General features: G+C 50.5%; 1 protein-coding gene across 2 annotated transcripts in view; it reads left to right on the top strand.

The window, feature by feature from the left end:
• The first annotated feature begins 3,853 nt into the window (after positions 1-3,853).
• AGXT2 (alanine--glyoxylate aminotransferase 2) overlaps positions 3,854-23,914 on the top strand; it is a 399,697-nt gene continuing 379,636 nt past the window's right edge. For both annotated transcript variants that reach the window (XM_085630974.1, XM_085630979.1), the window contains exon 1: positions 3,854-4,005. In XM_085630974.1, the coding sequence (XP_085487100.1) occupies positions 3,900-4,005 (106 nt within the window). In that variant the 5' untranslated portion in view covers positions 3,854-3,899. The remainder of the gene's footprint in view (positions 4,006-23,914) is intronic.

The raw sequence follows: 23,914 nt of genomic DNA, 5'->3' as shown, positions 1-23,914 counted from the left end.
TCAAGACCTAAATTATTGAAACACTCCCACCCTTTTGTTTTCTTAAACATAAATACATATGGCTTGCAATGTGAAACAAATAAGTCATCTTGGGAACTAGACACCAATCTCTGAGTCTGTAGGAAGAACCACAGCCGGGGAATTTTTGGCAATTCACGGATTGGTGAGACAATGTTAAAGAAAGCACATATGCTAGTGCTAGCACTGATAGCGATTTTAACAGTTATGCTAATGGGCTCTTTTATAGCTTAGCTAAGTAACAGCTCAAATCACAGACGCTTCACTGACCTGCCCAGGGTCACACATGGCATCAGCAGGGCTCCACCCTGCCCTACTGACGACGGGTGCACACCGTGCTCATGTTCATGCCGTCAACTCAACACCCTTGATAGAGAATATTACAGATAACGGGGCACCGTGGAAATAAATAATTCCTAGACCTTGGAACGCAGCACTATTGGTTGTGTTAGCTCTTGTGACATGCCAAGTGTTGTGTTTGTGCTGCTGTCAGAACCTCATAGAAAGGAGCAAGGCCCGATATGAACTGCCCCTTTGCGTGCTCCGAGACTGTAGGTTTAATTTGGTTTCCGTGTTTATCCTGCGTCTTTTTCCTCAGTGCCGTAATTTGTAAATTCAGTTGTTTGCTAATTAAGTTGCTGCATTTTCATTAGGAAAGCAAAATTACATGTATCAAAATGTAAATGTAGGCATTCTAAAGCCAGTCGTCCTGGTAATCCTATGTGAGAATTACTTTATTAGAAGAATACACCTAAATAACAGAAGCACGGAGCAAAACAAATGTTGCCCAAACATGATAGCTATATGGCTGCTATGAGCTGTCACTACAGCGAAGGGCTTCCGATACCTGTGCTCTCCATTCAGACGCAAAATGCACATTCTTAAAAATTGCTTAGAGGCGAATCAGTTACAGGCATGCATTATACATACGAACTCATGCTAAAAGGACCCAATATTTCTAAATGAATGTATGGAATATTATAAAACACCATGGTTAGTACAAGAAATATTTTAATTGGCTTTTTTCATCCTGTCCTTTAAAAGTAGAAAAGATAGTGCGACCAACGTTTCTTTTCATTAAGAGTAATTTTACAGCCATTTCTACGCATTTCCGTCCTTGAGTCGTTGCAAATAATAACGAAATTGCACTAAATACTGTCAACTTTGAAAAGAAGGGAGGCACTCCAACTCCCTCAAGGATTCATGAAGGCGCTTAGACACCTTGCATCGTGGTACGAAGCACTAGACAGATAACGTCAATGAAGCTAAACATAGGTCAATACCGGAATTATTTTGAGAGCATGATATACAAAGACGTGCACTGTGGCGCCAACTTTTCAGACACACATCGTAGAGCTGGCGCTGAATTGCATTGATGACAAACGTGCCGCCGTTTCCAGCTGTTCATTTCAACCCCTGTGAAGGGCAGTGACCCCTGCTGCCAGGCTAGTTCCTCGTCGGTGTGGCTGCCCCACCCACGGGCATCCCCTTGAAGGAAAGACACGGGGGGGGGCTGTTAGTAAGAGACACGTATTTGCTGCATTCGTGTAACTTACTGTTCCAGACGTGAGGTCGGTATGTCAGGAATAAGCTCTCCCCGGTCTCAGTGCTTCCTTTTGCAGTGGGACCCCAGTGTCCGAGTTGCTGGGGCAAGGGTGGCGTGAGGTACCCCGTATGTGAGCTCAGTCCAAAAAATCTACATCTGTTTCAAAACGAAAGCGATCTTGAAAGGCCCTGCATCTCTTTCGTCAACAGCACATCTTTAACAAGACGGAAGAGCTGGTGTGTCAAGGCAGACACTGAACTATTCGGCAGAAACGGGTATTTTAATTTCCGTGCAAATGATCAATGGACAGAAACTCATCTCTTCTTTCTATTTACACAGACATCAGGCAGCGCCAAGTCTCGCTTTCGTAATCTGATTCCACATGAGCTACGCTGGCAAAATGTAATTTAAAGGTGCGAGAGTCCGAGCTGCCAGAGCGCAGCCAACAAGAGGTTTACATTCTAGAAATGCTGACGTTTGAGCCCAAAGAACCCTGAGTCAGGGTAGAGGGAAATCAAAATATAACATGTTTACTACGGGAACACATGGGAATGCAAAGCCATTAATCAAGCAGGATGGCTCTGACTGTCTCCCTTCACGCCCAGGGAGGAGGGAGATACGAGCAGAGCATCAAAGGGCTGGGTGAGAAGGGAGGGGGGAATGCAATGAGCAGAGGAGCAGCTGTGCACGTGCATGTGATCTCGTGCACTCAAGGTTTAGGCCAGCCAAAAGACTGGGTAGCACTTTGAAAAACCCACATATAAAATGTCTCTTAGAGCCTTTGGCTCACGAGACCTAAAAATGATCAAGCGGGGTAGCCACTAGTAGTCATGACATTGTAGATCTGGACTAGGCAGCTTCCTCTTGGGCACAGCTCCTCCATGTTTCCGAATATCAAATAGCCTAGCTGGCCATTTGTATATCCGTTCTCATTTTCTTCTGTTGTAATAATAATCTGATGCTCATTGTTTTCTGCTCATTTCACCTGGGGGTTTGAAAACACATATTTTTGAGATTATTATAAGAGGTTTTGAGTCTCATTATGCATCTTTCAAATATATTTCTTGAGCAATTTGCAAAACGTTTTACGATTGATGTTTCCAGTGTGCGCCAACGGCTCGGACCGGGAGCGGTGTAATCCGTATACAGACTTTGGTGCTCCCTTACTGGACCCGTCTCACTATTATAGATTTTACACATTAGAATAAAGCTGCTACAGTCTCCATTAGAATGGCAGACACAGGCTAACGTTTAAATAATACAAAGCAGAGATACATACGTTGGACCACCAATCAGTTAGCATAATAGTACAAAAAAACTCAGTAAAGTTCAATAGAATATTCAGCATGGATTCGCCTTCTAAGGTAGGTACAATGGGGTCATTCGAACATCGAAATTACAGGTCCTTTTATAGGACTTTAAACCTGTGCTTAATTTGAGCAGGTGTTTCCCGGTACTTAATCATCATCACCACCCTTTTCATGAGCACCAGTTAAGAACACATTCATTTACAGGGTGATTAGAATCACAGCCTAGAATTGAACCTGCTTCCCCAGCTCCAAAGTAGGCAGCTCAGGCCATTACACCACTTCCTCTCCCCACTTTCATGCTTAGTAGGTGGTTCTGTTTTAAGACAGCGCTAAGAAGAGAAATGGGCTGGTGCAAGCTGCCTCCTGACTAGAGCCCTGGAACTTATAATTATACAAATTAACCACTGCTTAGGTAAAGCATTTCCTACATTCACTACCATAAGAACATGGCTCCCATGATATGCACCAATGGGGTACAAGCAAGAAAGAACATTTTACTGCACAATATGTTCGAGGATTCTGTCATGATGCTATTACAGAAGATTCAGTTTTGCTAGTCTGGACATAAGGCATGTGTTCATTGTGACTGGGAAAGCTTGTATTAGATGTCATATCCGAAATGGAACAAAGCAAAAAACCGGCTGATGTGAGTGCAAGTTCGATTTTTACTACATTAAACTCTACAATTAAAAAAAAAAATCAGGTTCCACGGTACCTACACTTCTTCCCCCCCCCCCCCCGGCCCGTTAAAGCAGCCCTCGGTGACAACGAGTTAACGGGATTTAAATGCTCATTTGAGAAGCTGACTTTGAACTCCTGAGGGTTAGTGTTACTGACTGACTATGTGAGCTGCATTTAGTACTCCTGCACACCCACCCTTGCGCTGCCAGGGAGGACTTCACTCAGCTGCCTCCTCTCCCTCCCTCCTCTCGGTGTCAAAGTGCGGAGCGGCAGCAACCCCTCCCCCGGCCCGGCCCCCACAGCCTCTCGAGTTCTTTCGGAGTCGGTGCGCTTAGTTGCTGAAGATGCTGCTGTCTGCCGGTTCGAAAGCGCTCTCCCACCCCGGCAGGGGGGGCCTCAACCGGGCATGGCTCGCCGCCTCGGGGGCTGCCAAGTTTCACCTGTTGAGGGGTATGTATTGGCCCTGGAGGGAAACACTTGCATCTTTTGTCCTTTTCTGGTGTGAAAGGCTGGCACTTTCAGCTTGAAACAAAAGGAATCTGTGTGCGCTTATTTTCCGCAATTTAAATGGCAATCTAAATGGCGTTTCTCTTGCCCAATAAAACACCGGGCTTGCGTTAGTTCGGGTGATGTCACAGGCGGCTAAGGCCAAAGGGTCCCCGAAAACGAGCCGCTTTGGTAACCAGGAGAATTTATTTTCTTTCACTCTCAAGCTCAAGTGCAATACAGCTGTTTGGTAAAGACGGGCTGCACTGCCTCCCCGCCCCCCTCTGTTAAGTATAGAAGGGAGGAAGCCATGTGTGCAGCTGAACGATCAGTGGAGACCCTACCCCACCTCCTGCAGAGCGTCACACTCTTAAGCAGCTGAGTCAGTAATGTACACATAGTGACCACACCGTCATCCGCTTCAGTCAACACGCATACACAGACATCACCCAAAGATTACACTGACACTTTATTTGTGGGTGAAGAACTGCTGCAGGTTTATTTCATACAACACAGTATGATAATAAAATTGGGTTATCTTACGGGCGATCCAGGGCAGGCAGCCCCTTGCTGCCCGCCCGCCTGGTGAGCCAGCACACACGGTGGGTCGATGCCCTGGCAGTGTGGCACATAAATATTTGCAGATCATCCACTGGGTCACGTGATCTGCCTCCTACTCCCGCCCCTTCTGACAGGGGCGGAGCGTGTTGTGGCCACCCCCGGTTGGTCAGGCCCCCCAACCGCCCGAAGGACTAACGGGGCGCCGTCGCGGTCTTCCCAGAACGCCCTTCGGCTCCTGGACCTTGGCTCGGGCACCCTTACTGTGCCGGACAGGGGTACCCTTACTGTACCGCCTGTCGCAGAGGTACCCTTACTGTACCAGTCTGCATCCAGATCACCCTGTAACTCCGCCTGCAACGCAAAAAGAAAAATTAAAACATTCCAATAACGCGCTGAGCCTGACATGCGGGGTAAGAGGAAAGGGTGGGAGAACGCGTGTCCAGGCTGGGTGCGGCGCGCAGGAGACAGAGGAGGAACTGGGCGAGAGAGCCCACTAAGTAGCGAGTAAGCCGCGCCCCCCCGGTCCGCCTCCAGCTCCACGCGATAGGGGGTTTTTTCCCAAGTGGGCGTAGGCCTCGCGCGCGAGGCAGCAAGGGGGGAAGGCTCCGACGGGCGGCCACTAGAATGCTGCCCTGCTGATGTCCCATTGCTTGGGACGCGGGCAGCGGCATAGTGACCACACCGTCATCCGCTTCAGTCAACACGCATACACAGACATCACCCAAAGATTACACTGACACTTTATTTGTGGGTGAAGAACTGCTGCAGGTTTATTTCATACAACACAGTATGATAATAAAATTGGGTTATCTTACGGGCGATCCAGGGCAGGCAGCCCCTTGCTGCCCGCCCGCCTGGTGAGCCAGCACACACGGTGGGTCGATGCCCTGGCAGTGTGGCACATAAATATTTGCAGATCATCCACTGGGTCACGTGATCTGCCTCCTACTCCCGCCCCTTCTGACAGGGGCGGAGCGTGTTGTGGCCACCCCCGGTTGGTCAGGCCCCCCAACCGCCCGAAGGACTAACGGGGCGCCGTCGCGGTCTTCCCAGAACCCCCTTCGGCTCCTGGACCTTGGCTCGGGCACCCTTACTGTGCCGGACAGGGGTACCCTTACTGTACCGCCTGTCGCAGAGGTACCCTTACTGTACCAGTCTGCATCCAGATCACCCTGTAACTCCGCCACAGCTCTGGAGAGGCTACCGTCGCTGCCAGAGCCCCCCTCTCCTAACAAGTGCTACTGATGTCCCTTGCCAGCCAATGCCTCTTGTACGTCCAGGAGGAACATGTCCATGCCTACCCTGGACAGGTGCACCCCGTCAGCCTCATAATACCCCTCCACCTTTTCTTGGATCAAAGCATGTCTGATGAAGCCCATGCCCCTGCGCTCCAAGAATTTCTGCATGGACCTATTAAGCCTCCTACGGGACCGCTCTACCGCAGCCGTGGACCTAGCCCCTCTCCAAACCCTGCGGGGGACAATTTCAGACCACCAAACCTCGCATGACCCTACGGTTTGGCTGATGGCCTGTAAGTCAGATTGCATTGCCAGTAGCAGAGCCCTCCTCCCCCTGGCAACCAAGTCATTACCCCCTAAGTGCAAGATGATAACATTGGGCTGGACCCCTGCAACTGCCAGGCGCCGCTCAATCATGCCGCGAGCTTCACTCCATTTCATGCCCGGGGAACCCAACCACTCAAGCTGTGTAGTGGCAAAGTTCTGCGACCAGTTCCTGTGGGCTGCCCAGCGTTCCATCCTCGAGATGTAGGAATGGCCTACCAACCATACCCGGGAACCTGCCAATAAAGCGATGAAACGGCCTTTAAGTAAGCTTATCTTTATTGCACACACAAAACGATGCGTTCATGACAATGTACAGAACAAAACTTGGAGCGGGAACAACGCTCCGGGTTGTGCCACAGCCTTACGGACGGACATACTTCTTGAAACAGTCCGATACCCAGCGGCCTACCCCTTTTACTCCCTCAGGGCCCAAGCCGGCCTTGGCCGCGGTGGTAGCAGCACCAATCCTAAAGGAGTGCGAGGAAAACCTGCGACCGCTCCCCGCTAGACCTGCTCTCGCCAGTGAAGCTCCTAGTAGACGCTCAAACTGAAATTTGGTGAGGGGGGACCCGTCTGCGTGAATCAGAAAGGGACCAGGGAATTCTGGACGCAAAGCAAGATACTCCCTGACCCAGTGAACTGGGCAATACCTGTTATCCCCCAGAGTCTGTAACACCACTGTCTTCCCCCTCCCCATTTGGTCTGTTTTAGATCTGCGGATACGTAGCTCCAGTGCTGTGTCGAGGGTCACATCCGCAATCCCCAAAGCGCAATTAGACAGGTCTTCCTTAGATTTGGCCACCAGCTCGCTGACCCGAAAAGCGCCAAAAAATGCCAGGCAGAAAGCTGTGGAAAACAAGCTGGCCTCAAACGGTGAGAAAGTTACCAGGGGCAAAACATCTAAGAGGAGTTGGAGGTCTTTGTATTCAATGGGTGCCCTAGTGTCCGGTTGTCTGACCTCCTCCCTGGCCCAGCCCTTCAAGGCCGCCCTGATCTTGGATGATCCCGCGGGGTCGCCCCTACCATCTAGCTTAGCTTCGTGGCGCACCGCCGCCAGGTGACCGCTGACCCAAGAGTGCGATCTGCCGGTCTCCCTGGCCCATACCACAAAGGCCTCCACTTGATCTTCCGCCCCTAAGGCGGAGGCACCCAGCGCCTCTCTCACAGCTCTGAAAGTTGCTAGCTGCGAGTGGTATTTTCGCCGTGTCGCCGGCGCCAGGGACCTCTCCCCCATCTTCCTCAGTCTTTCTCCCACTGAAGCAAGCGCCAGAGGTGGTCCGGGAATGGTGTCATCTCCGCCCTCGCCCGCGGCCAGGCCTCCCGGAACCGGAGCCACTGAAAGCGAGAAAGAGCATCAGCCACCACATTCCGCACCCCCGCGATGTGCCGTGCCCTACACTCGACATTGCTGCGCAGGCCCTCCCTGACTAATTCCCTCAGTAGGCTCAGGACCAGCGGGCATGAGGCAGTCAGGCCGTTGATGGCGTGGACAACCGCCATGTTGTCCGACCAGAAGACAACCTTCCTATTGCTCAGAGTCGCCCGCCAGAGGTGCAGTGCTACCACAATTGGGAAGAGCTCCAACACTGCCACATTCTGCGTCACCTTCTTCTTACGCCAAGCATTGGGCCATCGCATCGCGCACCATTCGTCCCCCAGAATCACACCAAAACCTTCCCTGCCAGACGCATCCGAAAACAAGCAGAGCTCCTGGCTGGCTATCCAAGGGGCCCTCCAAATCACCGTCCCGTTAAAGTCCCTCAGAAATTCAGCCCACATGGCAAGATCAGCCTTCAAACCTGCGGTCAATCTTACAAAGTGGTGCTTCCGGGTCACCTTAGCCGTGGCCCCTGCCAGTCTCCTTGAAAACACTCTGCCAGCTGGAATCACTCTCGCTGCAAAATTCAACTTGCCAATCAAGCTCTGGACAGCCCCCAGGGTCGCTTTGTCCTTGCCCAGCAGCGCCTGGATGTCCTGTAACAAGCCCAGTACCTTCTCGGCGGGGAGCCTCGATTCGCCCTTTACCGTGTCCAGCTCCACTCCGAGGAAGGTCAGTACCTGCGCAGGGCCCTCGGTCTTACCTGGGGCAAGGGGAACACCCAGGAATTCTGCCAGCTCCTCAAACCGACTCAGCCCCACTGCACACTCATTCGTCCCACTCGCGCCAAAAAATAGGAAGTCATCCAGGTAGTGGGTAACCTGCGTGATCCCGTGTAGTTCCCCCAAGGCCCACTGCAGGAACGAGCTGAAGGCTTCGAAGTAGGCGCAGGATACGGCACAGCCCATCGGCATGCAGCGATCATAAAAGAACTGCCCTGCCCACTTGAAGCCTAGCAGATGTTGACTAGCTGGATGAACCGGCAGCAAGCGGAACGCGGATTCAATGTCCGCCTTCGCCAGCCACGCCCCCTGTCCCACTCTCCTGACCATGTCAATGGCCATGTCCAGGGAGCAGTACACTACAGAACACAGACCCTCGTCCAGCCAGTGGTTCACCGAATTTCCTTCAGGATAGGACAAGTGGTGGATCAAACGGTATGCGCCAGGTTGTTTTTTCGGCACCACCCCAAGGGGGGACACTAGAAAGTTGTCCAGGGGCGGGCTGCTGAAAGGACCCGCTATCCTACCCGCTGACAACTCCTTCCCCACCTTTTGGTCCACCACCCCGGGCAGATCCCTAGCTGATTTAAGGTTCTTAGCGTCCCTGGACTCCATCGGCCCATTGTAGGGAATCCTGAAACCATCGATAAACCCCCCCGCCAGGAGCGGTCCGTCCCTGAGCAATGGGTACCTCCTAATGAGTGGGAGGATATGTCCCAGGATGATGGGTGAAGGACCTTTGACAGGGGCCATGGCGCTCTGTGGTGAGCATTGGAAAGCGGGGTGCATGACTGGTGTGGTAGGGCGGGGTGCTGGCGGTGGGGGGGTGGGCCCGGGTGAGGTCTCAGATACGGGCGTCATTCCTGGGTGCTGCTGTGGGCTGTGGGGCGCTCTGGCTGGAGGAGCAGGAAGAAGCGGGGTGCTGCGCGCCGCACTTGCTGCAGTTGTGTGTGAACTTACATGACCTGCCCCAGGTGCAATTGCCCCCATTGTAAAGGCGGCACGTCCCAGAATTGAATCTCCTGCCCTGCCGCTGGCCCCGCCCCCTGCCACCACGAAAAGGCTGCCTAAAGGAGCGCTTGGGGGAGTGGTCCTTCCTTTTGTCAACTGCCTCACCCTGCCCTTTATATCCCTGGTCCTTCTTCTCCCTGGTGGGGCGGCACATGTGTTCTACCCAAAGCTGAATTTCTTTTTGGTCCCACCCCAAGTCTGGGCATATGGCCATTCTTTTCCTGAAATCTTGGTCATAGTAGAACCACCCTAACCCCCCCGAGAGCCTCGCCTCCTCTTGTATGGTGCTAGCGTACTGCATTAGGGCCTCACTCTGCTCGGGGGATTTCTGTACTATGACCGCTGCCAAGATATTGAATGCAGATGTCCAGTTTTCGATGGTCTTGTCCGGCCACCGCTGGTACCTGACCCTCTCCTCCTCCTTGCGGCCCATCTTCCTCGTGTCCGCCCCAGCTGACCCATGCATAAGTAATGTTAGGATGTCCACATATTCCCTCCTCCAGATCCCTTCTTTCGCGGCCTGCGGCACCAACCACGCCAGGGAGCAGCGGCCTGATGCCAGCGGTGCCTGTGTAACTAGGGGCTTCGGGACCTGGGTTACACCCTCACCTCCGGACGCCGCTACAACTGTAGGTGCAACTGGCGCAGGCTCCGCGGCAGCGGGGGTGGGAGGTATGGTAACCGCCTGTGCGGGCGGGGGGGGGGGTGCCGCAGCGCCGACCGGGGGGGTGCTTGCAGCCATGTTTGTGGAAGGGCCGGCCTCCCCTGGTGTTAACAACCCCAACACTCCCCCCCGCTCACCAATGCTCCGTTCAGTGGTTGAGCCCTGGCCAGCCCAAACTTGTAGTACTGGCGCCTGGGCCGGTGGGGGGGCCGGTGCTGGTGGTGCGGCCAGCGCGTCGAGGCGGCTCTGAAAGACAGCCATGAGGCCAAGCATCTGGTCCATGGCTTTACCCATCTGGGCCAAGTCAGTTAGTCCTGTGGCCGAATCGTGTAGCGGTGTTGGTGCGACCACCGGGGGGCCGGAGCGTGGTGCGGTCGCCTGCCGTTTCCTGGCCGGCTGGGCCTCCGGCATGTCTTTTGATGTGGGCTTGCGCACCCGGGTGGACCTCCAGGGCTCAGACCCGGATAGGCCTGGGGCGCCCTCGGGGGGGGGGGGGGTTACGACAACGCCTGAATCCTCCGCCCTGCGACCCTCCAAAAAACCTTGGGCCCAAGCCGTGCCCTTCTCCCGGGCGAAAGCCATAAAGTCCGCCCAGACCCCTTCCTGAGGTGCGCTCGACTGAGTCTCCTCGACCGACGTGTCCTGGGAGAACAGTGGACCCGGTGTCCCGATGTTCTCCATGGCGATGCTCCGACAGTACAGCTACGTGCGTCCTTTTAGCGCCTTTGCCTCGGTCCTAGCCCTACACGCGCGGGCGTTCCCTCACCGACCTGTAATTGGAAAAGGAACGGTGATTAGTACAATGGCAAGCATCAGGCGTAAACACAGCATGCGGCAGCTACCAGCCTTGGAAGGTGGAGAAGTAATCAACCCTGAACCCCTTTCGCATGCACCCAGTGCGCCGGCTTTGCCCTGGCGGGAGCCGCCCTGCCTGTGCAACCCGCCGCCCTGTGGCCACCTCTGCCAGCCAACCTGCCTCCCCGGCCTGCACCGCGTGTGACCCTGCTAGCCAGCCCCCCCGCTAGAAGACAATTCTGGCAGAGAAGGGTGGACCCAGGCGGGGGGTCAAGGCAGATAAATGAATATTAATGTCTAAAATAGTTTCTTGAATCACGCTAATCTTGAACAGTGATTTCATATTTGGTGAATGCTGAGGAGAGACAAAACAGAGCAATTATAACACTGGATAGGAAACAGGGTACTAGATAATGTTCAGGCAGCAACCATGAAACTTGGTTTGAAACGCTGAAAGGAATGAGTTATGTAGCACTGCATCTATATTTCAGAGTGCATAGCTTGGGCTACTGGGTCATAACAGTATTTAACAATATTTTAAAGTGAGAGTTTACTGATCGCCCTCGCAAGCATGCCGACAGTGTTCATGGGACTAATCGAGAAAGTGCGCCCGTGGGCCAAGACAGTGTGCCATCACGCCATCGCATCCCCCGCTGCCCCCCCGCTTGTGCAAGCCCGGTCCTCCGCGCCGAACCCTGTGGACACGTAACCCGCCCCGAGCGCGACCTCCTGGCCACCGCGAATAGGTAATTGTCGATATTCAGTGGAGCCATGGCAATTCACTATATAATGTCACACGGAAGGCATTTACATGTCATCGATCCACACCGAGGCTCACAGGAAGTGGACGCGACCTCGGGGCTCGAACCCTGGTTTCTCTCACCAGAGGAGGCAGCGCAGCCGACGGACCACACCTCACACGGGGGGGGGGGGGATGTGGCAGCCCTCAACTCACGTGCGTCAGGTTGCGCCGGTAGCATGGAACAGGGGACCCGAGGTTCCGGGGGGGGGGGGCGGGGGGGTATAGTGGTTTGTCCAGAAGTCAGACAATCGGAGCGCGCAGTTCGCAGTTGCGTTCCGTGTGGACACATTCGTTCGTATATGGGGGGGGGGTGGGCAGGGGGGACGGGCGATGCATTGATTTGCCCAGAATCGCAGGATGTTAAGCGTCATTGCCGCGACGCGAACCTGGTTCGCCAGGTTCGAACCGATCGCCCCAGCCGTTAGCCCCACTGCCCTCGCCCGAAAACTGAGGCCCTGCAAAAAATGGATACCCGGAGTAGACCTCGTGCAAAAGACACTTGCATAGCTGAGCCAACGCCGCGGGTCGCCTCGAACCCTGCCCCCCCCCAGCTCCATAGCCGGATACAGCTGCATTCAGGCTACGGTACGGTATCCTCGCCGCGAAAGCAAACACAGGGGGCAAGGGAATCGAACACGTGCACTCCACAAGGAACCTCGCCAGCAGCAGCTGAGCCTCGTACCATTGGCTCACATCCTACCCCCCGCCGCGACGTTTGACCCCAAATACCGCCGCGCCGATGCGCAGCCCGCTCCCCACATTCGCTCTGCTCGAAATGTTTGTAAACGGGAGGGCGCGACACGCAAACTCTGGCAGGTGTTCGTAGGACCCCGTACTACAAGCGCCCAGTTACCGTACACGGTTGTCCACACCACCGCGAACCAACCCCTTCGATGCCAGGGGAGGGGGGGGGTGACCCCGAGTGCTCAATAATCAATGCCTACAACGCGTAAAGGGACAAACATGCGATTCCCGCCACGATGTCCCCCACAATACCGCGAGGCGGGTGGGGGGGGCAGCACCCTCCCCTCGCCGGGCGACGCGACACACCCAACGGCACCGGAGGCTCGTGTCTAGCCCCGGCGCGCACACTCGCAACATCCCGCATGACCCGGTCCCCCCACGGCCCTACACTCGCTCTGCCCCCCGCAATCACGCCCTGACACCCAACCCATACCCCTATAGCCCGCAGGGACACGGGCCACTGCTTGCGCCCCCCACACCCATGGCCATCCGGGCCACAGGGCCCCGTCCGCCTGGTCATGCCCAGGGACAGGGCCGGGGTGGGAGAGGTTAGCAAGACTCACCGGCGTAAAGATCTCCCGGAAGGCACGACGACGCGGGGAGGTGGGGGGCCGATCCCAGTACCGACGAGAACGCGTGTCCAGGCTGGGTGCGGCGCGCAGGAGACAGAGGAGGAACTGGGCGAGAGAGCCCACTAAGTAGCGAGTAAGCCGCGCCCCCCGCCCCCCCGGTCCGCCTCCAGCTCCACGCGATAGGGGTTTTTTTCCCAAGTGGGCGTAGGCCTCGCGCGCGAGGCAGCAAGGGGGGAAGGCTCCGACGGGCGGCCACTAGAATGCTGCCCTGCTGATGTCCCATTGCTTGGGACGCGGGCAGCGGCATACTTACTCTTTGCATCCGAGTTGGGATTCCTCTCAGGTAGTCCTGGCATCGGGGCCGAATGGAAGTTCACACTCTGGGCCTGACAGCCATGCTTTGCAGAGCTCTCAAATTTCCCAGGTTCATGTGTGAGCAGCACAGCCTATCCCGAGTTTAGCCTTGCATTCTGGGACTCGTAGTGCTGTTTTTCAGTGGCCTCTATATAGAATTGTTTTATAAGGGGGAGAGATAGGAAGGCACACATTGGGCCACAGATACATACACCCGATAAAGTGAGTGTGTACATATATATTTATATATTTGCTTACTGTTTAAATCTGACGATGTGTGTGTTATATATGACAATCCTTTAGTTCTGAAATGAGACTGTGAAAGAACTTTAAGGAGTCTCTTCGAAGTTACCCCAAAGGCAGTGAAGGAAGGCACTGCTGCAGAGTAACGAAACTTGAGGGGGCCCCCCTGCAAAGTACATGGAGGGGGCCCCCCTCCAACCACACTCAGGAGCTCTCAGGCCAGGGCAATGTGCTGAGGAGACCCCCTGGAGCTCGGAGGCCCCCCACACCTTGGGGGCTGCTGGGGCCTTTGTTATGCTACTGCTTCCCTTCACAGCCACAATTAATGATATCATGAAACTTTAGAAATACTACCTGTAAATTTTAAGCTGAATGAAACACAGCTTTTGTTTATATAAACCACCCACTTCCAAAGCTAATGAGAAGAAACCGGGGGTCTGTATGTTATAGTGGAGAGGATCATTGATCGCAAGCCCTTCTATGCTCTGTTTGCTCATTACTTTCAGTTGCTAATATTCAAGGCCACTGGAATTATGTAGCAGGGATAGATCAAATTATGTGGCAGGGTTGACTATATTATGCTGCAAGAAAAGGCAAAGTATGCTGTACAATGCGGCACAATGTTGGGATAGCATTGCCTCATTCTTTTTTTATTTTTACTCACGTTATAAATGTTTGGGCAAATGTTTCATCCCATTAATGCAAGTTTTGCACCCAAACACAGAAATAAGCAACTGAAACGTGACCTACCAACTTTTGTGAAGGGCCTTCTACTGCACAGCAACACATTTTTTTAGTGTTTAGAGACTTGATCCGTTTGAGCTAGAAACATTTTTTGTTAACATTTGCAATTTATGCAGCCGATGACTGATTCTGTGGCAAATGCGGCATAATTCTGCAGAAAACGTTGCAACTGCAGAAGCCATAATGCCAGTGGCCTTGCTAATATTCAAGTCCGCTGCACAGCTGACTAGCATTTGCACTCTGAACCCCGCTGTGGTACATCCCTGAATTACAGTTGTACATCTGGCCAAAACCTTCTGATCTTTCCATGGTCTGCTATAATTAGGAAAAGCTTTAATGAAACCCCAACACCTCCTGTAAACGCTTCGCTGCCCAATGGGTCTGGTTCTTTCTATTGATTAAATAAATAAATAAAACACTTCACCTCACTATCACCACCTTTAAAAAAAAGTAAATCTGAGCTCACAGAGAGGAGAAGTTCTGCCATCTATGTGGGTCATGATCTGGTACTGGGTGTTACAATTATGTCATACTAAAGTCTTCTTCAGCCAGTGGCATGCATGGGGTATTGTGGTGCCATTAGCATAGCCCTCCTTTTGCAAAAAAGTTATTCAAAAGAGGTGAGATTTGTGTGCAGCCTGGAATGGTGAAACTTTTTTAAAAAGTCATCGGTTTGTCATACAGGTCGGAGTTTTCATGAGGTTGTATATTCCCATTTAGTTAACGACCCTGAATTCTGTGGAAGGTAAGTGATTACTGGCCCTATTTACAATTTCTGACCACATGGGACTGTTCTGTCTCATCTAGAGAAGCTTATACCTATCTCCCCTAAATGCAGCCATCGACTAACACCTATGCCATCTCAGCTCAGTACAGGAAGCTGGACCGCTTGGGTGGTCATCCTTCTAACCCCAAGCCACCTAGCAGCTGAAATAAACCATTGAGTTCAGAGTCCTCGCACACACACACCCATGCCCACCGTCTAACAATGTCACACTGCAGTCTCCCTTTCTGTGGCAGGAACTGTCCTAACAATAGAACTTGCACCTCTGGCGAGTGCTGGGCAAAGGCAGTGTCACAATCCGGGTAGGGGAGCCACTCAAGCAGAAGGTGCAGCAGGTGCAGTGTAGACGGGATTGCTGCTGGTTCTGTCTGCTTGGTTTGCCAGATTCTCTGGTGCAAGGCGAAAGGAAGTCAAACCCCATGTCAGATAAATAGTATCAAGCCAAATAATAATATGGAAAGTGAAAGTGCTGGGCCTGGGAGCGGGGGCAGGGGCGTGAGAGTGCTCCTGCTTGTGAGGATCTGAGAAGGTCTGTGGGGAGGGAAAAGTCAGAGGCATCTGACACTCTTCTGTTGTTCTCATAATTGCAAATTGGAAGGTGTCACAATAAGGGGGAGGGGGTCGGTGCAATCCTATTCATGTTCATCTTGGCTGGGAGTAAACCATCCTGTGTTGTGTGGTTAGGTTTGCCGTAATTTCTAGCTGACAAAATAGCAAATACAAGTTCAGACTCTGGCCCAGAATGATGGGGTCTCCCCAGCCTTCCTCAGGATCAGTTACTCCCTGCCATGAGGAGGTGGACTATATATAGCCCCCCCCCCCTTGTTTATATAATCTGATACCACCAGGTGCAATTGTGTGCTGGGCATGCTCCATTTGGGTTTGCACAGGCCACAAAAATCGATCTGTTACAATTATCCTAATACTGCCAGAATAATCTATGTTACTTTCCCTCTCACCTAAAGAAATATCTTCACGGTTGATTAAAGATCCTCTCAGGCATAACAACCACCACCTACAATTCTACACATGCCATCTACACAGTGCTTCATCCCTCAGACATCTCCAGATATTTATTACATCCTGGTGGTAGATGTTTTTAATGCCTTATGTACAAAAAACAACCTAAAGAGAAAATGTGAGCACTGTCTTGAAGTGCTTGGGTTCCTCTCATTTACCAACAAGTGTCGACCTTGAACCTGCAGTTGGAAAAGGAGGAAATATTAACTATTTCAATGATTAGGCATCAAATATAAATCCATCTTTTTAAGACTCAGATCCATCACTGCCTTGTCCCATGTGCACCATCCTCTTAGTCCCATTCAATAATGCATTCGGTTAGTCAAAGCAGGAGTCAGCGTTGAGCAGGAGTAGGAGAGGGGATATTGCAACAACAAGAGTCTATGGGCAAAAATACCCCACTCTTGTTTTTCCTCTCACCCCTTCTTGTGCCATAACATTCGCAAAGTGGATTGCATCAGAGGTGCTGCCCACATAGGTTCAGACAGACCTCCAGCCAGCAGGCTGCAAAATACTAACTGAGCCCGTACACTTGTTTATGATTAGGGCTTCCGGTTTTATGGCATTTATTTTTTTCATATTTCCATCTGTATTTAATCATATTTATTTTTGGGACATCTTATTGGTATTTATCCATATTTATTTTGTGTTTTGAGTCGTAAAATGGCATAATTCCACATTTATTTAACTCTTAGACGTGCACTCATATTTGGATGCCTGTCGCATTTTAGCAAATTAAACAGCCACTTATAACTAAACACTACACCCACTGCTGCATATTAGCATTATACTACATCTTAACATCTTAACATATGCTTATGTGTCAGGAAATATCATCCTGTTTTTTAACTCCCCATGCTGTCTATCTGCTCAGATTTTGCCTGGAGTTCATGACCGACCACATCGAGATTCTCACAAGAACCACAATTTTCAGTATTTTTCTGCTTTTAGAAATAAATACAAACAGGCAACACATCATTTTCTGTCTTTATTTATCTGCAAAAATCAGTAAAAATTGAAAAATAGGAACCTTATTTATGATATAGTGCTTTAGCTGCACACCACATTTCTACCGTTTTCAAACAATAACAATTTGATGGTATTGATAAATAAAACAAGCATTTGCAATGCAAATAGGTCTCGCATTTGTGAGTTAGAACTATTGACATTGTAAATGGCAATGTTTTTACCTATACGTTTTATTTTTGGAGTGAATGTATGTAGTGTGCAAAATTCCTTGGAAAGGTCCTGCACTTCGTAATACATATATTGAAAAATATGCAAAGTGTGGATTTTATCAACAATTGCTTGGCACATACCTCATGGGTGAAGTGTCGCCACACATGCACATTGTGGTGCTTTACTAATGCGAAACTCCTTAATAAAAGTAGTGCTTACAGACTAACCAACGCGATCGGGATCAGAGCATGTGAATCCGAGTCCCTGCTTCTCTTTCATTTTCTAGACTATTTGAATCACTCTCCTGCATCTTGGTTATCCCTCAAACATTGGGGGGCAATAAAGTTTGCCAAGGGGGCGTGGGGCAGGGGGGCTTCGGGGGTACATGAAAATGTATTCATTGCCTAGTTGTCAAAGGTCGCCCGGTGCTATTAGTTAAAAGTGTGCAGATTTCATTAAGTAGTACTTTACTCGCATCTATGAGAAAATCAACATTAACTAAACAAAATGCCAGAATGCGTGTCAGTTTTAACAGTGTTTTAGACAGTACTGGTTGCTTAGTTTAATTGCATACATTTTTGTATTTACTCTTTTACACAGCATCCAACGTAGGTTACCTAACCCCAAAGCCCTGAGATTTTAAATGACCCATAGAAGGGAGTGTTTTACAGTTGAGCAAATGTGTCCAAATGTAATTTTGATAGTGCCATGGAATGATCAGCCAATGAGGTACTCGATGAGCAGGTTTTTAACTACACGTTCAAAACGTACGGCATTGTGGCTGTTGTTTGTTAGTACACAACCAACTCTCTGAATGTGTTTATTAATACAGAGCTCCATCTACCAGACAGTGCTCACAGAGGGGTGACTAAAGCACAGAACAAAATGTATTCATTTATCCTGAGTGTGAAGGCACCCGGAAGGCTTAGGTGCCCGCCCAGAGAGGCTAGGGCTCCCAGCACTTATACAGACTCTGCAGTGCTCCTCTGCACCAGCAGGGCACAGCTCAGAATCTGCCGCTTCTGCTAAGAATAGGTGAGGGGGATGAGGTTGGGGCATGCAGGAGTTGCCGGCAGATTTCCAGGTTATTGAAAGTGATGATTCTAACATGAGGCAATGGAGACTGACTTTGTCTGTATGTCTGCACCAGTCTATTTCTCTACCATCTACCGGGCTCACTGTCATGTATCCATTTATCTCTCTTTGTTAGAGGTGCGCAAGCCAATATATTAATTAACAGGTAGAGCCAGCCGGAGACGAGCCAAGCGTATACGAGCCAGTGGGCGAGCCGTGAAAATGATCGGCATGTTAATCATACAGTACATATGATGTAAATGTGCGATAATGTCTCTTCAGAATTCAAAAAAGTGCATTTCTTTAGCAGGTCACCTCAGTACACAAGATTATAGCACTGAATTGAGAGGAAGATATTAAAAGTGCCCATTTTAAGCATGAGTTAAAACACTGCCGCTCCTCCCGCCCGACAACAATGCCATTTGTGAACTAAGAGGCGTCAATTGCCATGCATACCCCGAATGTTGCATAGAGTCTTATTATATTTAGAGTAACATTAAAATCTAGTTCATTAAACACGAGAAGTTTTTGTACAGCATGCATCTTGAACTCGCATATTTGAAGGTGGCAATAATAAAGATGAAAACGGAAGTGCCGACAGGCAAGAAAACACGAACAGGAGTGGGGGCTCGGGGGAGGTTGAGAAGTCACAGACTGAGGGAGGGGGCGGTGGGGTGGGGAGACACGGAAGAAAATAGTGTTAGGAGTAAAGGGGCCAATAGCTGTGGAAGGATATAAATGATGAATGAGGTTGGACTAACAAGACTCAAACCAATCGGAAGGCAGCATTTAAGACAAAAGCCAATGGGCAGAGCGTGGGCGGAGCTTCCACGAAGCTTCCACACTACAGTATATACTGCATGTCTAGCAAAGCGATGGCAGCGCATTCGCGCAGCAACGCTAGGCAAGACCTAAAAGAAAATAGTGCCAGTAGTAAAGGGGCCAATAGCTGTGCAAGGATACAAATGATGAATGAGGAGGGACTAACAAGCATCAAACCAATTGGAAGACAGCATTTAAGACAAAAGCCAATGGGCTGAGAGTGGGCGGAGCTTCCATGAAGCTTCCACACTACAGTATATACTGCATGCCTCGCAAAGCGATGGCAGCGCATTCGCGCTGCAACGCTAGACGAGACCTAAAAAACGAGTTGAACCATAATCTGGGAACATCAGGCTCCTCATACTAAAGTTCCTAATCTTGCTACTTCACCATCATAGCACTACATATATATTTAAAAGGATGTGATGTGGACTGTGAAATCTGAAAATGCAACTCAAAAACCCAATATGTTGGCATAATGGCTGTAGAGTGCACTGCAGAATTCCACTGGCGTTAACTACCATAATATAAAATGTACATTTCCTAAGTTTTACACTTTTTCTATTCCTGTGTGTGTATATTTATCTGCCAAATTAGATTGCACTTTCTCATATTCCTTGTATATCTTGCATTATCTTAGTTATCTGCGAACAGCAAAGTAATAACAAACCCTGGAATCTTATAAAAATGCATCCCAGCTATCAGGTATGTGGGGATATTAGAAAAGAAATATTTGCGAAACGGAGGTTTCATAAACAGGATAGACATAAGCCAGACTCCTCTGTTGTGAAAAACCAATTGGTCAAGGTAATTTACAGTGACAACCTTCAAGCAACCTTTTATTCCACATTTTGAAAGTTGTTGTGAAAAATATAGGGTTTTTATATCTTAGACCAGTGTTACTGTGATCTGTTCTGAAGGTGGATACAGTTATTTAAAAGAGTTTTTCACGTGGACCTTGATTCACCAAAATCCCAGGAGCAATGAAAGTGATGTCATGCACCCTTTGACCACTTGTGACATCAGAGGGTTCACCCTTTGTGCTGTCGTTTATGGTTTAACATGCTTCTCCTAGCTTCAAAGGGACTCAGGGGGGGGTGGGGGGGGAGGGGGGATTGGAGTGCAAGGAATGAAAGTAAATACCACTACCTTCTTGACCCTTAGCAGAGACCAGGGTAGCAAGGGAACAGCTCGTCCTCCTGCCAAGAAGGGAAGACACATTCCGCAAACTATGAGCCACATTTTGGGTGGGATTGTGAATGAAGAGCAGAAAGTCCTTACACTAATCAGAAGGGCCAGATAATGCAAACTGAACCAAGGTGGCACAATTTTGTGCGACCACAACACACATTTGCAGGAGTCACGAACCGACATTTGCACTAAATAAAAAGTACACAATGTTTTTTTTAATCACTGGTCCGTTATGCAAATGCTGCCGATGCAGCTACATATATCTTGAAAAATACTGGACACCACGGACCAATCCTGTCTAGGCTCGGAGTGGCACAGTCTCACCTGACCTAAGGGCTGGGCCTGACCTGGACTGCAGCTTCAGAAGTAGGCGCGAGCAGGCCGGACAGGCCGCAGAGTAGAGAAGGCACTGGCAGGACAACTGGGCAAGGCTAGCCAGGCAAGGCCTAGGCCTAGTAATAATTTAAATTATGCCGGTGACGGATGTCGGACGGTCCGTCCTTCTCAATCTCTGGCGTAGTGTGGCGGCTGGGTCTGACCTGGGATCGGATGCCACTGCAACACCTCGGCTCAAGCGCACTTTTAATTGCACGCGCTCCGCAATGCGCAAGCATGACCAGTATTCAATCAGTGCATTGGTCACCAGCCCCTGCCCCACCCTAAAAACCTTGCAGGCGCGTTGCGGAAACAACTGCGCGCCGCACGCACCCAACCACCATTTAGCCTCAGAGGCCCGGCCAGGCCCGCGCACCACTTAATTATTGAAGAGGCTCAGAGGCCCGGACGGGGCCCGCACTTGTGCACTGCACAGCAGTTGTGCACCATTACATTAATGAAGAGCCCCGGGGCGGGCCCGGCTGGGCGTGAGCACTACCTTCTAATTAGAGGAGCCTCTGAGGCCCAGCCAGGGCCCAGGCATGCGTGCCGTGTGCAGTGCACCATTTAATTTATTGAGGCCGGGCATGTCGTGTGCATAGCGTACCATTTAATTCATGATACATTGCATTAATGATTAAAGTGAGGGGTCCCTGGAGCATGGGGGCCCCGGGCCTAGCAGTGTGTGCGCACCACCTTTTAATTAGAATAGCCTCTGAGGCCCGGCTGGGTCCCAGGTGTGTGTGCAGTGCACCAATTAATTATTTGAGGCAAGGCGTTCTGTGCGCACTGCGCACCATTTAATTTTCATGATACATTCATGATAAATAAAGTGAGGGTGAGGGGGCCCCTGGAGTGCGGGGGCCCCCTGCAATATGGGGGCTATGGGGGCCTGCGTTACGCCCCTGTTTCCCGCCCAGATTGTGTTGGCAAAAATAGAGAGCCCGATAGAGACTCGCCTCAACACCTGCTTTTTAGAACTGATTGTGCTCAGCACCGGCGGAACCCAGCCCACTTTAAGCCCTGTATATCTTGTCCTTGAACACAGATGTGCTCCTACGCCAGCATCGGATTGGGAAGGCGGGCAGTCGGCATTGACCAATGGGCCTGTGCCTAAGGGTCACCTTTGGGCTGTTTATTGTTAGCTCTGTCAACCGGCCCACAGAGCCTTACTGTCTCTTCCCCCCCAGGACACTGTAATGTGGGCCCAGCATCACTGGGAGGCAGGTTTGAAGTGGGGAAGCTTGCAGCAACATCGCTAGGCGGCCAGATTCTGGCTGCTGTAGACCTTAGCTTGGCCCCCCATGGGGCCGGGGCAGACACCCAGACGCAGTGTCCCACTTTCCTGCTGTGCTCTTAGACAGAGGTGTCTGGCTGTGAACAGGTTATACGGCCGTTGGGCCATCATCGCCTCATCTCCCCTGGAGCAGCAGCAGCTCCCTGCTTTTCTTGACCCCTCCCCTGCCAGGCCATCGCCCTGAGGCTTTAGTTTGCTGGGGAGGGGGAAGAGTAAGTGAAGCAGCTTCACTGAGGGCCTGTTGCTGGCCCTTAGGCCCCAGTGCCTTTCAAGCCTTGGTGGGGTATTGGGAGGGTCCAGGGGGTATGTTTGCATAGGCTTTGCTGTGAGGCATCTTTCTCAGCGAGCAAAATTGAGAGGATGTACTGTTAGTGTCAGATCTGCTGAATTTGGAACTATAGAAATAAGTTCAAGTACCAGCCTCAGCTCAACATCCTGTGATTCTGGGCAAATAACTTAATTGCCCAAGGCCTAAAATAAAAATGAATTTGGTCTTCTGTATTGGGACTGGTGCTCATATAATTCAGTGGCGCAGGAAGGGGTGTGCGGAGGGTGTGGGCCGCCCCAGGTGGCATCACTGAGGGGGGTGACAAAATGGCAAAAATATGTGATTTCATTGTGACCATCCTCTTCTCTATGATATTGAGTTTGGTAAGTAACGTAAACGTTATGATGCATGCTATTTGTTTTTATTTGTACGTTAAGCCGGGGGTGACAAGAGATTCTCTGCACCAGGTACCACCTGACCTTGCTACGCCACTGATATAATTGCTGCCCTTGGGCTGAGTTCAGGCTAAAACTACAAAAAAATAACCTTCTGTTTGCTCATGTTTGAAGAGTCTGCAAAGGCTGGAATAATAATAAAAGACGATTCTTTATACAATTATAAAAACATTCGTATTCCTTCTAAACATGGCTTTTCTGCCTTTGTTTAGTTTTTAACTATCTGTCACAGATCATTATAGCAGCTTTAGACCACATTTTAAACTGCAGTCACCTTATGTTTATTGTTTGAAATACATGTAGATCAGAGGAGAAAATACGAGCTTTAGGTGATTGTCATCATTTTCCTACCTGCCAGGGCATTAAAATACCAGTAATGCTAGTTAAAAAAATGGCCAGGTGGCAAACAGCCATGTCAGGAGTTATGACCTGTGGGCCACTTTATTTCACCTCACTCGCCCAGCCAAAATGTAGTGCTTCTAGTTTTCACCCATGTTTCCGGCTCTATGAGCTTTAAAATAGTACTTTATCCAACATTTCTCTAAAAATGAGCCCAATGAGAGTAGCCAAATGCTGTTTTATACAGGGGTGTGATCCGGGAACGTGGGCCACTTTTTTGGGGGTGCCCGGGCCGGATTGTGATCCCAATCCGACCTGTCCCACGCATTTACTAATGTGACTTATTTTAAAAGATATCAAACTTGGCAATGTGACAGATCAACAAGGCAGAGCATAATTACCAATGCGTCGGGCCCTAGACGTTTTGCCGAGTTTGCTTCCTTTTGACTTTACGTCTGTACTGGCCGTTTTGTATGCATAAAAAGTTTGTCCTCGAACAAAGAACAGCCAGTCCAGACATGAAGTCGCACCGTTGCATTACTGGGAAGCAGGTCCGTGTAACTATGATTTTCAGTCATATGTGGAGCAACAGGCCAAGGTCAGGCCGTGACACGGTACAGTATGTGTACCGCACAATACATACTGGCACATTCAACAGTAGTGGCGCTGGGACTTAAAGGAGGGGGCAGGACAGTGCTTGAGTTGTAAAATATTAAATGCCAGGGCTCTGACCAGGAAGCCACTGCAGCTTGCATCACACATCGCCTTTGTCATCGCTGCCCAAATAAGTACTAACCATCTCTCTCGCATGTAAATGAGACAGTTCAGATTATTCCAGGTCCCCAACGTTAAAGGAATGGCTGGGGAGGCAGGTATTAGCACTATTTTAATGTATTTTCTATTCCTAAACAACC

The sequence above is a fragment of the Triturus cristatus genome, chromosome 2_1 (genome assembly GCF_964204655.1).
Source record: "Triturus cristatus chromosome 2_1, aTriCri1.1, whole genome shotgun sequence".
Lineage (NCBI taxonomy): Eukaryota > Metazoa > Chordata > Amphibia > Caudata > Salamandridae > Triturus > Triturus cristatus.
Note: the sequence above shows the minus strand (reverse complement) of the source record. Positions and strands in the feature narration are given on the sequence as shown.